The sequence below is a fragment of the Megalopta genalis genome, chromosome 13 (assembly GCF_051020955.1).
Source record: "Megalopta genalis isolate 19385.01 chromosome 13, iyMegGena1_principal, whole genome shotgun sequence".
NCBI classification, from domain to species: domain Eukaryota; kingdom Metazoa; phylum Arthropoda; class Insecta; order Hymenoptera; family Halictidae; genus Megalopta; species Megalopta genalis.
Window position 1 is genome coordinate 4,785,009 of NC_135025.1, and position 14,804 is coordinate 4,799,812.

At 44.7% G+C, this 14,804-nt stretch overlaps 3 protein-coding genes across 4 annotated transcripts; all 3 read left to right on the top strand.

Moving 5' to 3' along the window:
- Positions 1 to 328: 328 nt before the first annotated feature.
- On the top strand, positions 329 to 4,441 carry LOC117224153 (uncharacterized). Of its 2 annotated transcripts, none has more exons than XM_033476870.2 (6): positions 329 to 564; positions 675 to 829; positions 1,751 to 1,888; positions 2,329 to 2,545; positions 2,620 to 2,780; positions 4,090 to 4,290. In XM_033476870.2, exons 1-5 carry the CDS (start codon positions 441 to 443, stop codon positions 2,763 to 2,765), a joined length of 780 nt encoding a protein of 259 aa, XP_033332761.2. In that variant the 5' UTR covers positions 329 to 440; the 3' UTR covers positions 2,766 to 2,780; positions 4,090 to 4,290. The 2 variants fall into 2 exon arrangements, with proteins under 2 accessions (XP_033332761.2, XP_033332760.2); XM_033476869.2 differs by having other exon boundaries at positions 331 to 564; positions 2,620 to 2,761; positions 4,090 to 4,441.
- A 141-nt stretch (positions 4,442 to 4,582) lies between these two features.
- Positions 4,583 to 10,348, top strand: LOC117224281 (mitochondrial amidoxime-reducing component 1). Its single transcript, XM_033477078.2, has 7 exons — positions 4,583 to 5,835; positions 7,407 to 7,765; positions 8,279 to 8,530; positions 8,735 to 8,852; positions 8,942 to 9,147; positions 9,789 to 9,860; positions 9,933 to 10,348. Exons 1-7 carry the CDS (start codon positions 5,821 to 5,823, stop codon positions 10,099 to 10,101), a joined length of 1,191 nt encoding a protein of 396 aa, XP_033332969.1. The 5' UTR covers positions 4,583 to 5,820; the 3' UTR covers positions 10,102 to 10,348.
- A 1,628-nt stretch (positions 10,349 to 11,976) lies between these two features.
- LOC117224159 (chronophin) lies at positions 11,977 to 14,775 on the top strand. The gene is made up of 6 exons (XM_033476893.2): positions 11,977 to 12,177; positions 12,258 to 12,418; positions 12,835 to 12,972; positions 13,559 to 13,769; positions 13,852 to 13,996; positions 14,506 to 14,775. The coding sequence occupies exons 1-6, from the start codon at positions 12,051 to 12,053 to the stop codon at positions 14,699 to 14,701; spliced, it is 978 nt and encodes a 325-aa protein (XP_033332784.2). The 5' UTR covers positions 11,977 to 12,050; the 3' UTR covers positions 14,702 to 14,775.
- The last annotated feature ends 29 nt before the right edge of the window (positions 14,776 to 14,804 follow it).

Below are 14,804 nucleotides of genomic sequence, written 5' to 3' on the forward strand. Positions count from 1 at the left end.
ATTTTGCAGTTGAAATAGTCTCGAGTGCAAAGGGTTGATTGTCCTTGTTCTATCGTCCTTGTCCCCGCATCGGAGCCCGGGGCCCGGCACTCGCACCCGACCCAAATATCCTCGAATAATTTCGCGGTCCAAACGATACATCCATTAACATCCCATTAACATCGATTAACAATTCGCGCGAGTTACGACCGGTCAAAGTCCGATGCGCAGATAAGCGGCGCGCTTCCGCCTAGCGGCGAAGCGACCGATGATTTATCGCTTCGGCGAGGACGGATTGCGTTTCTTGTTTGTTCGTACGGCAAAAAATTCGCACGGCTCATGTGCTCGTTCGGTGCAAGCTTCCGCAAACGTGCGACAACCGTACGGTCGTCGGTGTCAGTTTTTCCCGGCCGATCTCCAGGCCGATCTCCAGCGGACCGAACGGCGATCGATTCGTGCTAATGGAGGGACCGTCGACGAACGAACGGGCGACGATCGACGGCCCGAGAAGCCTCGACGACATGACCGCCGGTCAGCTGCAGGACCTGTTGAACTCCTTCGACGTCGTCTTTTCGGATTGCGATGGCGAGTGTCTTCTTCTTCTTCTTCCTGAAGATCCCGCAGCGCGCGCGCGCGCGTTCTATCTTAGTTTACTGTTCAGAAAAGTGAAACGGCGTTTCGATTGTTTCGTGCAGGTGTTTTGTGGAACTCGGACACGCCGATCCCCGGGGCGATCGCGACCCTGAAGAGGCTCCAGGACCTCGGCAAGACGATCTACCTAGTGAGCAACAACACCGCGGTGTCTGTCAACCGATACAAAGAAAAGATTCGCGGCCTGGATATAAAAATGGTGGATATCCCCGCGTTCACGTAATCCTGTCGAGTAATCGGGGTCAATACTTAAATCCAATGTGCGAATCTCTGTGATCGAGAGCTGTGTCTCGTTGATCTGGAACAGGGGTGGTTAAACTTTTTAATCGCGCTACGAGCGATTATGTTTCTCTTTTCCTTATTTTTATATTGTAGGCGGCGGTCTGCCAGCATTTATTGAGTGATCCATGAGAAAAGTAGGAATTTGAAGTCGATAATTAGTTTAAATTTAAAATAAACATAGACAATGTCGGATAGGCTAGGAAAATGGAGGCGGAGATAAGGCTATTGGAGCCTTGCGGCTCGTTTTTGCAGTTACTGATTGTCAATGACTATAAAAACGTATAATAAATATAAGTAATAAACATATAATATAAGAATTGTGATGATTACTAATATATTAGTATTATATAATTAATTATATTGTGTAGATATTAATGTATATATTAATTATATTATATATTAGTATATATTAATTATATTTTATGCATTAATATATTATCAATATATATTTGTATCAATATTTAACATATTATCAATTACTTACTGATTATATTATTAATTATATATTCATGTGAAATCGATCGTTTCGACCGGCACGTGGATTTAGTTATTGATCCTTTGCTCTTGAAGCCGTTTCAACTCGAAATCCAAAACGCGTGTATGAGTCACCGTGGTTCCTTTGTTAGGGCAATTTATGCACGCGAAACTCTGAGTCTTATGGCTGATCTAACAGTTGATCACAAGTTGATCGCGTCGGTTAAATTTCAAGCACAGTTTCTGAAACGTAAACAAACTAAATATTGTGAACATTGTTTTCGGACAGGAGATAACAATTGTTGACGGAATCAGCACCGGAGTGCTAAAGATTCTAATATCTTGTGATAAAATTGTCGCGCAGGAACATCTGGTGACGCCGGTGATTGTGATGGCCTGGTATCTGAAGAAGATCGATTTTCATGGCGAAGCGTACGTCGTCGGCAGCCCGCCGTTTCGAAAGATGCTGGCAGATTGCGGCGTTAAAATGTCGTCGAACGACGTGAGTGCTTTCTAGACAAGATTTCCATTCCTTCGTGCGTCGTGAAAACGAATTAGAAGTTATTTGGAAAGGGTTATTAAATAAATTACATATAAATTATATAAATAAATTCCTCGGGTGATTTGAAGCAACTTTTTCCTTAGCGAAAATGCGATCCGAGGCTTCGTTTACGAGTTATAAGCGAAAAACACTGACCAATGTAACGCCCCGCCCTCGCGGCGCCCGCTGGCGCTGCGTCAGGCGGTCAGCGCGACGCGGCATTGGCCGCGAGGGCGGAGCGTCGGCCGTACGCGCTTCCAATTGGTCCACGTTTTTCGTTAATAACTCGTAAACGAAGCCGCGTATGGCATTTTCGCTGAGGGAAAAGTTACTTCAAATTACACGAGGGATTTATTTATATAATTTCGCGGTGAAAATAGCGTCGAACGGTGATGTTTCAGGTGCCGATAATCTACGACGACGAAGAGGACATGAGCAGATCGATCGACTCCGCGACAAAAATCAAGGCTGTCGACGCGGTCGTCGTTGATTTCGATATGAAATGCACCTTGGCGAAACTGAGCTACGTTTGCCAAACATTGAAAGACAAGGACATCCTGTTCTTGATCGGGTCGACCAGCGAATTGATCCCCGTGGACCAGGACAGGAGAGTCCTAGGTTGTCGATCGAAACGATCGGTTCGATTAGCGTCGGCTCGATCGGCTCGTTAATTAATTTCCGATGTTATTCAGGGGCCGGAAGTCTGGCCAATTTGATCAGCCACTACACCGGAAGAAAACCGATCGCCTGCGGCAAGCCCAGCGACGTTCTCAAAGAGTATATTCTAGAGCTGTGCAAGGTGGATCCGAAACGGTGCCTGTTCATCGGTGACTCGTGAGTAGACAGCTGTTAGGTACTTTTTTTCTACTCGAAATTACAGCGAATTCTTCCTAATTCCCCCTCAGATTGCGCACAAAAATGGACAATTTGGGAAGACGAAATACGATTATAATTTTTAATTATAGCTATATATTATAATAATTAATATATATAATATTAATATATAATTGATAATATAATTAATAAGTTATTTTAATATATATAATATTAATATTAATATATAATTAATAGCATAATTAATATACACAATATATTGACATTAATATATAATTAATAACATAATTAATAAATAATTAACATATTGGGTTGGCAGGAAAGTTCTGTCGTATTTTAAATACATTTGAATCAGCTTTTTAATAACGTTTATTTACATTTCAATCTCGGTAATATAATATCCATTATTTGCAACCACTCGTTGCCATCTTCAGGCAGCTTGTTGATCCACATGGACCGCGAAATGTCATTTCCGACTTTTTAAAATTGTTGACAATCGGTAACTACAGGGCGTCCCAAAATTATGGTACTTCCGGGAAATGAGGAAATTCCTGAGATGATTTGAAGCAACTTTTTCCTTAGCGAAAATGTTCTACGAGGCTTCGTTTACGAGTTATCAGCGAAAAACAGTGACCAATGACAGATACGACTGACGCCCCACCCTCGCTCTCCGATTGGCCAGTGCTTTTTCGTTAATATCTCGTAAACGAAGCCGCGGAGAACATTTTTGTAAAGGAAAAAGTTTCTTCAAATCACCTCAGGAACCCTTCATTTCCCGGAAGTACTATTATTTTAGGACGACTTGTATATATAATACAATCAATATATAATATAATTAATATATAATCACTAATTAATTATATAACATTAATATATTAATAATAATAATAATAATTTTGTTAATTATACGTTCTCATAGTTGTTGACAATCGATAACTATAACAGCAAGTTGCAAGGTTATTATTAATAATAATAATTTTGTTAATTATACGTTCTCATAGTTGTTGACATACGATAACTATAATAGCAAGCTGCAAGGTTATTATTAATAATAATAATTTTGTTAATTATACGTTCTCATAGTTGTTGACAATCGATAACTATAATAGCAAGCTGCAAGGTTATTATTAATAATAATAATTTTGTTAATTATATGTTTTCATAGTCGTTGACAATCGATAACTATAATAGCAAGCTGCATGGTTGTCTCCTCCACCTTCGGTGGAGGTTATCTCGCCCATTTTCATGCGCAATCCGACCGCGAATCAGGGAAAAATTATTGTAACCGGTTATCAGAGTGTCACGCGTTCTTCGAATGATTGTTCTAGAATCAATACGGACATGGTGTTCGCATCGAAGTGCGGCTTCCAGAAACTTTTCGTAGGGGGGGGGATCGACTCGCTGGAAGAAACGTTGCAGAGCGACCAAACGCGGCCGGATTACTATGCCCCTTGTCTAGCATTCCTATCGAAGATCATGGACACGCGGTTGGGGAGCTCGTGGAAGCTGGAAACGAATTAGTTTTTTTATCCGTTTCGCCGGACAGTGTTTTTTTGCGGCCCTGTTAATGGACAACGAAAAAATATTTGCAAATAAATTTGTATACGATTGCCTGGAACTGCCGAACTTTGCCTCGAGCGGCAAATAACCAGCAACAAAAAAAAGGACACTTGCATCGAATTACGTCTTGTCATTTTATTATTATCGAGAGTTCGCAGCCAACGAACGAACGAATCGTTTGAGAAACGATTACAACTTCGGTACAGATTTATTCGAAGAAGTTGCCGCGCTTGGAACGGATTTCATTTAGTATGAATAGTATATTGCAATAGTATTTTATTGGAATAGTAAGATTATATAATAGATTAGATTTGTAGATTTAATATAGTAATATATTAAGTGTAGTAGTATAGTAGATTTAGTATAGTAGTATAGTAGTATAGTAGAATAGTAGAGTAGTATAGTAGTAGTAGAGTAGAGTAGAATAGTAGTAGTAGAATAGTATAGTAGTATAGTAGAATAGTAGAGTAGTATAGTGGAGTAGTGTAGTAGTATAGTATATTAGTAGTATAGTAGTAGTATAGTATAGTAGTATAGTAGTAGTATAGTAGAGTAGTATAGTAGAGTAGTATAGTAGTAGTATAGTAGAGTAGTATAGTAGTAGTATAGTAGAGTAGAATAGTAGTAGAGTAGAATAGTATAGTAGTATAGTAGAATAGTAGATTTTCTGTGAAAATTCGTTCATTTTCCCGATACAATATTCACACTGATTAAAAGTTTAACTAACTAATTGAAACGACTAATTAGACTCGTCGCGTCCGTAACTTAGGCGATGCAAGCGCGCGACGAGTCTCAGTCGTCGACTGTACCAAAAGAGTTAATCTGTATCTGTATCGAGCGTCTTCCTATCAGAATCGACTGCGATAACGCGAGGAACAGTCGGAGATCGAAGTGTTGCCTCGATTCCACGATGCGAGCAAATCAAAATAGAACAGTCTCCGAATCGAGCGCAGTTCGCGGACCAAAAAAATGGCTCTCTCTCTCTCTCTCTCTCTCTCTCTCTCGACAAACTAATCGTCGCGAAGGGCCAAAGGGAATCGGTCGACCGCTCCCCCTAATCTCAGCTTCTTTGCAGCGCGCAGCACAGCCAATAACGCCACAGAATCCGAGAAGTGGGCGGGATTAGCCGGCGATTTCGCGCCTCGCGTCGGCTAGTTCGCGAACCGGATGCCTATATTTTGTTTTTCGGCGAGTCTCGGTTAATGGGACGAGGACAATCCGAATGGAGAAAGGGTTAACAGCTGGCCGGAGATAACGGAGAGGCTGCGAGCGACCGCTCGGCGCCGCTCGAACCAGTCCGCTCCGAGACAGCGTCGGGCGGCGAACAGCGCGCAAGGTCGACAACCAAGAAGACCTGCGTAGGACGGATCGACTTGGCGGGGACCGAGAACGTTGCATAATGCTTGCGGATATTGACTGCGAATGATAGAGAGAAGTCGGCGATTCCGCGGAGAGGAACCGTCGTACGAGCGAGGAAGGCGCGGCGACCAGAGCACACCATGCACGGACACCCGGTACGTTGCGCTGTGTTTTTTCCGCTCGCGGGCTTCGACATTTCGAGGGACGCGTGCTTCTTTCTCGCGAATACATTTCAGTGTGCTCGAAAAACGATTTCCGGCGAGCCCGTTCGCTCGAAAAACCGTGCACGCGAAGCGAAAGAAAGAAATCCGCGAGCCGAGTCGTTCGGCCCGCGGCTGAACAAACCGCGGTTCCCAGAGGTATTTCGAATCGTTTCGCGAACCAACGACGTGCCGACGAGTTTTTCGAGCTTCGGCGAACCAAATAATGCTCTTTGAGCCGCTTTGAACGGCGAGAATTCGATTAGGAGGCCGTCACGTGCGAGCGCTCGCGCCTCCGACACGAGCCGCGGAGCCGGGACGACGCTGTTCTCGCGACGTTCGAAGACAATAGTGCACGCGTTGGCTTTATTATCTTCCGCTGTGTTTGCATAGAGACAGGCTGGAAATAGATCCAAGTGTTCGCATTCCAAAAAATTGTGGCGCGATACGGGTGATACGCGAGAGATAGGGGGCCGCTAGGCGTCCCGCTGTTTGTATAAACAATGGTGCAACTCGAGCGTGTACTCGAATATCGGCGCTTTTACGTTATAGGGACTGTGAACGGCCGCTGCTGTCCGTTCAATTGCTTCTTAATTAATTGTCTTATCAACTATTTGTCACTGTGGAACGTTATTGGTCGGCAGCTAAAAAGGAGCGAGAGTTAGGAGATCGTTCTTCGTCGAGCAGCTAGCTGCGGCGCCTCTTTTTCGGAGCGCGCATCTCGTATGTGTCGCGAGAATTAAGCGGCGACGAGTATACTCGTCGCAGAGCAAGCGTCGTTGGCCTAAAAATATTCTAAAGATCTTGAAATTTGAGAATATGTTTCTGTTTCCACGAAAATTGCAATTTGAATAGCCGATGGCTACCTTTCTCGCGCGACGAGTATACTCGTCGTGAACACAGAGCAAGTGTCGTTGGCCTAAAAGTATTCTAAAGATCTTGAAATTTCAGAATATGTTTTTGTTTCCACGAAAATTGCAATTTAAATGGCTACTTTGTTCGACGAGTATACTCGTCGTGGCAAATATTGCTACGTCACTGTGACGAGTATACTCGTCGAACACAGAGCAAGCGTCGTTGGTCGAAAAATATTCTAAAGATTTTGAAATTTCGGAATATATTTCTGTTTCCACGAAAATTGCAATTTAAATAGCCGATGGCTACTTTGTTTGCGCGACGGGTATACTCGTCTCCATGACGTAAGCATCGCCACTAAAATATCGGATCGAAAAGACAGTTCTATATCATGAAATTAACAATTTCATCGCTAATATTTACGCTTAACATTAACACACACCGCATACATAATAAATGACGAGTATACTCGTCGAACACCGGTTAATCCAGTTAGCCGGAATTTAGCAAAAATCGCGAGCGTGTAAAAGCGACGAGTTTCGAGTACACTTATTAGTTAAATTATCACAATTTTATTTTTTTAGCAGCCGGAGATCGTCGAGCCGAACGAGAAAGACTCGCCGAAGCTCAACGAAGACCTTAATTATCCTTTTATAATCGTTGCTTTTCAGGACTGGCGGAGTTCCGCGGCAATAACATGCTCTCTGGCGGTGATCGCAGCGGCTGTCGTCTGGAACATGCGACGGAACTGTTCGTCGAAGAAGAAGAAACCGGTGGAGAGCTGCGAGAAGTCGTCGACGGTCCAGGAGAACGGTAACGGCGTCGTCGCAAATAAGAACGTCGACGATACCCATCGCAGGAGCGACGACATTCCCGAATTACCGGACCCGAAATGGACGAAGGTAGGTGAGGTCGAAGAGCTGTACGTCTACCCGATGAAATCTGGCCGCGGGAGGAGCCTCGGCGAGTGCGAGTTCACCGAGTTCGGCATCTGCATCGAGAGCCAGGGGAAGTTCGCTCTTCGGGATCGGTAAGGAATCATGCTCGCATTCGGGAAACCGCCACTTTCGGAAGCACGGTAAATTCTCCACAATTGTCCTCCCACTTGTGAACGAGAATGGACAATTTGGAAAGAGGAGATGCGATTATCAGAGCTTCGCTACTCATTTTTACGTTCGCCGATTCATAGGTCGAGAATCATAAAAACGAGGTACGAGGCTCTTCTCTTGTCGAAGCGTCCATTTCTGTTCTACAAGCTGTAGGAAAATTAGGTAGAATTTACAGCAATTCTCACCTGTACGCTCTGCGCGCCTCGTTTCGTAGCCTTATCGGCGATTAACGCCGCTTAGCGCTCGTTAACGCGACGGTTTTAGACGCTCGTTGCGCGCGCGTCTTTCGAGACATTTGGTTGCCAAGCTTTTTTTAAATCGTTTCAAACGATTTATTGTATTCGATAGAACGATCTTCGGTATCGCTTCCCGCCGGCAAGTCCCGTGGAACCCGTTCCCGAAGGAACTGACGGCGAACGTTCGATGTTCACCAGAATGTTTCTAGTGTACAGCGAGGAAACCGGCCGCTTCGTCACCGGCAGGAAGTACCCGACCATGATCCTAGTGACCCTGTCCGCGGTGGATGAGCAGAAAGTCAAGCTGGAAGCCGTGGGGATGCCCAGCGTGGTCTTCGGCGTGCCTAAAAACGCCGAGGAGAACGTCGAAGCCGTGCAGTGCACCATGTGGTGGGGGGAACCGGTGAAATGTATCGATTGTGGACCGGAGCCAGCCGAGTGGCTGTCAAGGTACGCGCAAGTTTGCCGGGAACTTCGCGAACTTCGTTCGAACCACGAACATAATTCTCCTTTTGAAATCACCGTCATTACCTTGACAATTACGTTTTCCCGTCGCATCGCTCCGCCCATTTCGCCGACGCCGACCTCTTTGCCACGCCCACCGGCCCCGAAGAGACGCTAAAAGAGACGGCGAAAAGAGATATTTTATTTCAGATTTTTAACCGGTACGAGTTCCGGGCTGCGATTAGGCTACTCGACGATGGACAAACGGGACTTGAGCATCTGGTCGAAATTCACCGAGGTGTACAGCAATCTCCACGCCGAGGACACTGTAACGACGCGACGGATAACGATATGATTTTTATCACTTCTCGATGTACCCGCGATCGGAGGATGATTAACCGGATCATTTCTCTTCAGGGTTTGTTCAGCGACTTGGCCAGCTACATGCTGATGTCCACGAAGTCTGTCGAGGCACTGAACGAGAAACTTGAGCGACCGGTGCCCGCGCTACAGTTCCGTCCGAATATCGTGGTGTCGACGACGGAGGCGTTCGCCGAGGACAACTGGGAATGGATCAAGATCGGCAACAAGGCTGTTATTAGGAACGTGAAGCCTTGCACGAGGTGGTCAAGCCAGAATTCTGAATTGCAGATTTAACTATTTTAAAATAATCCTTCCTTTCCGCCTTGGCGCGCGCTGCGCTCTGCTTGTTGCAATTTAGGAACAATTTGGGAAGAGGAGATACGATTATTCGAGCCTTGCGGCTCGTTTTAATACAGGGTGTTCCAAAAATGCCTCGCGATCCAGGAAAGGGGATTCCGGAGGTCATTTGAAGCAACTTTTTCCTTAGCGAAAATGTTCTACGAGGCTTCGTTTACGAGTTATCAGCGAAAAACGGTGACCAATCAGAAGCGAGTGCGGCCGACGCTCCGCCCTCGCGGCCAATGCCGCGTCGCGCCGGATGACCGACGCAGCGCCGGTGGGCCCCGCGAGGGTGGAGCGTCAGCCGTATGCGATCTCGCATTGGTCACGGTTTTTCGCTAATAACTCGTAAACGAAGCCTCGTAGAACATTTTCGCTAAGGAAAAAGTTGCTTCAAATGACCTCAGGAAGAACTATAAAAAGCGAGGTGCAGGCCTCGAATATAAGTTGTCAATTAGGGAGAATTTACTGCATTTGCTGTATTGTCAGCTTCGCGAAAGTCTGTTAAACATCGTGACTGTCACAGGTTATTTAATAAATATCTATAATAAATTAATTGCAGGTGCAAGTTCATTCTCGTGAATCCAGAAACCGGCGACGCGGATGCAGACGAGCCTCTTAGAACCTTGAAGAGGTATATAATAAAAAAAGCCTGCGCGCACTGTTCTTTATCGCGAAATTAATCTCGTCGGTTTTAACGTTTTAGTTTCCGCCAACCGACCGATTCGAGCAGGATCGCGGTGGAGGGACAGGCCCCGCTCATAGGAATACTTTGTGGCGCCTACATTCCCGGAAAAGTGAAGGTCGGCGACGGCGTGTACGTTCACGGTGCCGAGGACTCGGTCAAACAGAATCGTCAAGACGCCTCGAGCTAGAGTTTACGAGCTATCTCAGAAGAACTCTTCACTCACACTGCCTTCGCTTCCGAAAATAGATAATCTTACCGATCGTTGTACTGGTCACGTTTCCCTGACAATGGGAACGGCACCTCGGTTGACAATACCATATAGACTGTATTTGATAATAAATCGTTGCCGTTGAATACGAACGAGAACAGTTGCTGCGGGTATGATGGTCGAATTCTGTTCGACTCGTTGTAGAATAAAGTGTAATTTTGTACAAGCTGTGGCAGTGGTTTTTCATTCGAGTTGGGAAACATTGATCTCATGTTTTGTTGTCCCCCTCGTCCGAGTTGAATTGTATAATGTTATAATTACTTATATAATAATTGCTATATAATATTATAATATCATAATTTATTATTATATAATAATTACTATATAATATTATAATATTATAATCAATTATATAGTTATATCTTATATAAATAAGATATAATTGAGAATAATTAAGAATAATTATAAATACTAATTACAATATAATAAAGACTATAAATAAGAATAATTATGAATAATCTAAATAATAGTCTTATATAATTAAGAATTAACTTAATCAATAACCTATAATCTAATTTATAATCTAATTCATAATCTAATCTATAATCTAATGTAGCAGATTATAAAATCTGATGTCTGGGACGAATTCGACCTCGTATTATTCGTTACCGATCATTTATCAACGTTAATTTTTTAGAATTCTTTCAGGCAGCATTTCGTAAATCTTTAAGAAAAAACAAAATGTGTGTTACAGAGAGAAACACACGAATGAAAGAATTTGTAAGCAATTACATCGTCGATTTTAGTTACGTATCCTATTAATTCTGACGGTGTTCAACATTTTCGAAGAGAAAGCTGTGCGTATTTTCGGTTCCCGAATGCGGATTATTCCGGCTTGATTAACGCGTGACGTACGAAATCTCGTTACGATTATATCGCGCGAGAGCATTGATGTAAATTGTGAAATTATTTATCTTATCGAACAATCAATACATGTGTCAATTTACAGTACAGGCTTCTGTCTGGGCTTTTAATAAGTTCGGGACTCGTTATGTAAGCAATGAATTTCCTATCGCGTTTCGAAGCTAAAGTAATCAAGATTAAAACATAATAATTTACATACTTGGTGGTGTAATTCATTCGTATATATATATAATAAAATTAGGTATTTAAAAATAATAATAAGCTTAGGCTTAATAATAAAACTTAAGCTTCTCCCTCCCCCTCTCTCTCTCTCTCTCTCTATTTCCTCTTTTTCTATATATATAGAATATTTATATATCTCTCTTATTTTTTTATTAGAAATAATAATAATAAAACTTAAGCTTCTCCCTCCCTCTCTCTTTTCTCTTTTTCTCTCTCTATATATAGAATATTTATATCTCTCTCTCTCTCTCTCTATATATATATATATATATATATATATATATAGAGAAGCTTAAGCTTTATTATTATTATTTTTATACATTTAATTTTATTACTATATACATAGAAAGAGAGAGAGAGAGAGAGAGAGAGAGAGAGAGAGAGAGAAAGAGAGTGAGGGATAAACTTAAATTATTCTTTCCACCAATGCATTTTAAAAAAACCAAATAATTTAAGTCTCTCCATATATGTATAAAATATATAAAAAAATCGTAAATGAGTGAAATTGGCTCGCAGCTCCGTCAACTCCATCGTTAAAAATCTGGCCGTACAAGAAGCCGCAGGCTTCCTGGTCTCTCGTTCCGTCTTCCTCTGGCAGATGACGTTTATTGGTTCGCCGCGAAGAGTCTCGCCGGTGACAAACGGAGGTGTTAGGGTTTATCAATCGGTGTTATCTAAGAGGGGCGCGCTGCCTATGTCTCCCATTGACGGGCCGCTCCGCTGCCAGAAATCGGCTCAGTTCGGTTCCGCCGTTCGACCAAGTTCGAACTGTTCCGCGGCAAATGGCGGCGGCTAAGACGGCGATGGGAAACAGCACGGTGCCCGGCCCGAAGGACCTGTCGGGCATGTCCGCGGACCAGCTGCGGGAGTTCCTGAACTCGTTCGACGTCGTCCTCTCCGACTGCGACGGCGAGTGCTTCCGAGAGTGTTCCCGTGGCGCGCGAATCCGAAGAGGAGGACTGAAAGAGTCGTTTCGTTTCTTCGAACAGGTGTCCTCTGGAACTTGAACGTGCTGATCCCGGGAGCCGTCCAGGCGCTGAACCGACTCCAGGACATCGGCAAGAGGGTGTACTTGGTGTCGAACAACAGCCTGGTGCCATACAGCCGCTACGAGCAGAAGACGAAGTCCGGCGGCATGGATCTGAAAAAGGTGCGCCCTTCTCGACGCAACAGCCGAATTAATCTAGACCGATTCGCACTGGTTCGACCGATCGAATCGGAGGAGAAAGAACATCTGCCGGCTGCAGGAATCGACGGAGACGCCGATCGCGCGCTAGTTTTTTTGCAGACAGAGAAAGAGAGATAACGCTATCAGCGAGCGTTGTGGTTTACGAGCCGCGATTTTGGAATCGCGACACGTGCCGCCGTATCTCGCGTTTGCTGAATGTGCAAATCCGGAAGCGTATAATCGATGCTTACGTTGTTACACACCATTACACATTCATTTATTATACATTGTTTCGAGTTCTAGCCACCTGCGATCGAGCTCATACTTTATTCATCTCGCTCGAAAGGCGTCGGCGTTTACATCGTTCAGAATGTATCCGTACATTGTCGTCGTTGCAGGATCAACTGATAAACCCGTCGAAAGTGATCGCCTGGTACCTGAAGAAGGTTCATTTCCACGGCAAGGCTTTCGTGATCGCTAGCAAGGCGTTCCGTCAGGTTCTGGCCGAACACGGCATCGACATGTTGCCGGAATCGGTGAGGTTACCGCTTCGACATCGTCGCACTCGCGTACGACACGATGTACACAAACGGCGGAATTGTTGCCAAAATCCTGGACGACCTTCGGCTCGAACGGAGATCTGTTTTTCGGGCCCGATGATCGCTAGAGATTATGCGAATGCGTGTCCTAGAACAGCGAACCGAACGGACGGGATTCGAATTGAAATTTCTCTCGCGTTGAAATTCACATTTTTCCGTGCTGGAAATCGCACTGTTCTCTGGATAATTCGCAGAGACGTTGCGGATATTTATAGCGCATATTAATCGCTATCATTTCGATCATTTCGATCGTCGGATATCATTTCGATCGTCTGCAGAATCCCGCTATCGTTTGAAAAAACATTCGAATCGCTCGGCAAAGTTTTGAAAAAAGTTACTGCGTTTTGAAAGGAATACGCTCGATTTTTTGGAAATAATTGCAAATAATATAACTGTAATAACTAACTGTAATAACTGTAATAACGGTAACTGTTCCCCGCTTCGTTTCGGAGGGTCCGGCAACGATTTCGTCGTTTGCTATCGTTTCGCGACGGTTGAACGACGGAATGATCAATGTTTCCAGTTTCCACCGACCAACGAAGACAACGTGGAGGATTCGATAAGGAACTTATTCAACGTCGGATCAACGAAAGCGGTGATCGTTGATTTCTCGATAACCGACGGATGGACGAAGCTCGTTCACGCGATCAACTGTCTAGCCAAGGAGGACGTCCTATATCTGTCCGGGGCGTCGGACGAGTGGCTGCCCTTGAGCAACGACAAGAAAATCCTAGGTGCGCGAAATCTTTGTTCGGCCCTGAAAGAATTGTAATTTGGTATCCAGACGAATTATTCCCGATGTCCGGTGATTTTCAGGCTGCAAACACCTGAACGACCTGATATCCCATTATAGCGGAAGAACTCCGATAGTGTGCGCGAAACCGAGCAGCGTCCTCGGGGACTGCGTCCGGGAGACCTGCCAGATAAACGACCCTAAGCGATGCCTGTTCATCGGGGACATGTGAGTAGATTCCTTCGTAAAGGTGGACGTCTATCTGCGAGTGAAACTCTCGGCAATTGCTTCGCAGTGTCAAAAATATTCCAAAAATCTGGGACATTGGAATGGAGGGATCCTGAGGTCATTTGCAGCAACTTTTTCCTTAGCGAAAATTCAATCCGCGGCTCCGTTCGCGAGATATTAGCGAAAAACAGTGACCAATGAGTGACCGCGCACGACTGACGCTCCGCCCTCGCGACCGCTGTCGCTGCGTCAGCCAGTCGGCGCGGCGCGGCACTGACCGCGAGGGCGGAGCGCCGACCGCTCTCCGATTAGTCAGTGTTTTTCGTTAATAACTCGTGAACGAAGCCGCGGAGAGAATTTTTGTAAAGGAAAAAGTTGCTCGAAATGACCTCGGGAACCCATCTCCAAGTTGCGAGACATTTTTCGGACATCCTGTACAGAGCAACTGTCGAGAATTCTACTCTGAGAACATGTTACAACGCGTACAATCTGTTCTCCCGTGGTTCCAGGATCTCCACGGACATGATTTTCGCGGCAGAATGCGGATTCCAGAAGCTGCTCGTGGAGACGGGCGTCGATAAAATCGAAGACGCGTTGGGGGATGTTAAGACGCGGCCCGATTACTATGCCTCGAGTCTAAGATCGCTGCTCGACGGCATCGATCAGCTGTCCAACGAGACCGCGGGCCGCGAGAATAGTCGATGACCGTCCAATTCGATTAGAGCAGCGACGATTGTAACGCCGATTACTGAAATAAATTCGCTCTGAAATTTTCCAAACCTGCGAGACTCTCCTTTCTTTCCGAAAC

Coding starts and splice junctions, on each gene's coding strand:
- LOC117224153 (XM_033476869.2), top strand. CDS start 441: ATGGAGGGACCGTCGACGAACGAACGGGCGACGATCGACGGCCCGAGA. Junction 1,889..2,328: donor TTAAAATGTCGTCGAACGAC/GTGAGTGCTTTC, acceptor GTGATGTTTCAG/GTGCCGATAATCTACGACGA. Junction 2,762..4,089: donor TGCCTGTTCATCGGTGACTC/GTGAGTAGACAG, acceptor TGATTGTTCTAG/AATCAATACGGACATGGTGT.
- LOC117224281 (XM_033477078.2), top strand. Junction 8,531..8,734: donor CCAGCCGAGTGGCTGTCAAG/GTACGCGCAAGT, acceptor ATTTTATTTCAG/ATTTTTAACCGGTACGAGTT. Junction 9,861..9,932: donor CCTCTTAGAACCTTGAAGAG/GTATATAATAAA, acceptor TTAACGTTTTAG/TTTCCGCCAACCGACCGATT.
- LOC117224159 (XM_033476893.2), top strand. CDS start 12,051: ATGGCGGCGGCTAAGACGGCGATGGGAAACAGCACGGTGCCCGGCCCG. Junction 13,770..13,851: donor CAACGACAAGAAAATCCTAG/GTGCGCGAAATC, acceptor GGTGATTTTCAG/GCTGCAAACACCTGAACGAC. Junction 13,997..14,505: donor TGCCTGTTCATCGGGGACAT/GTGAGTAGATTC, acceptor CCGTGGTTCCAG/GATCTCCACGGACATGATTT.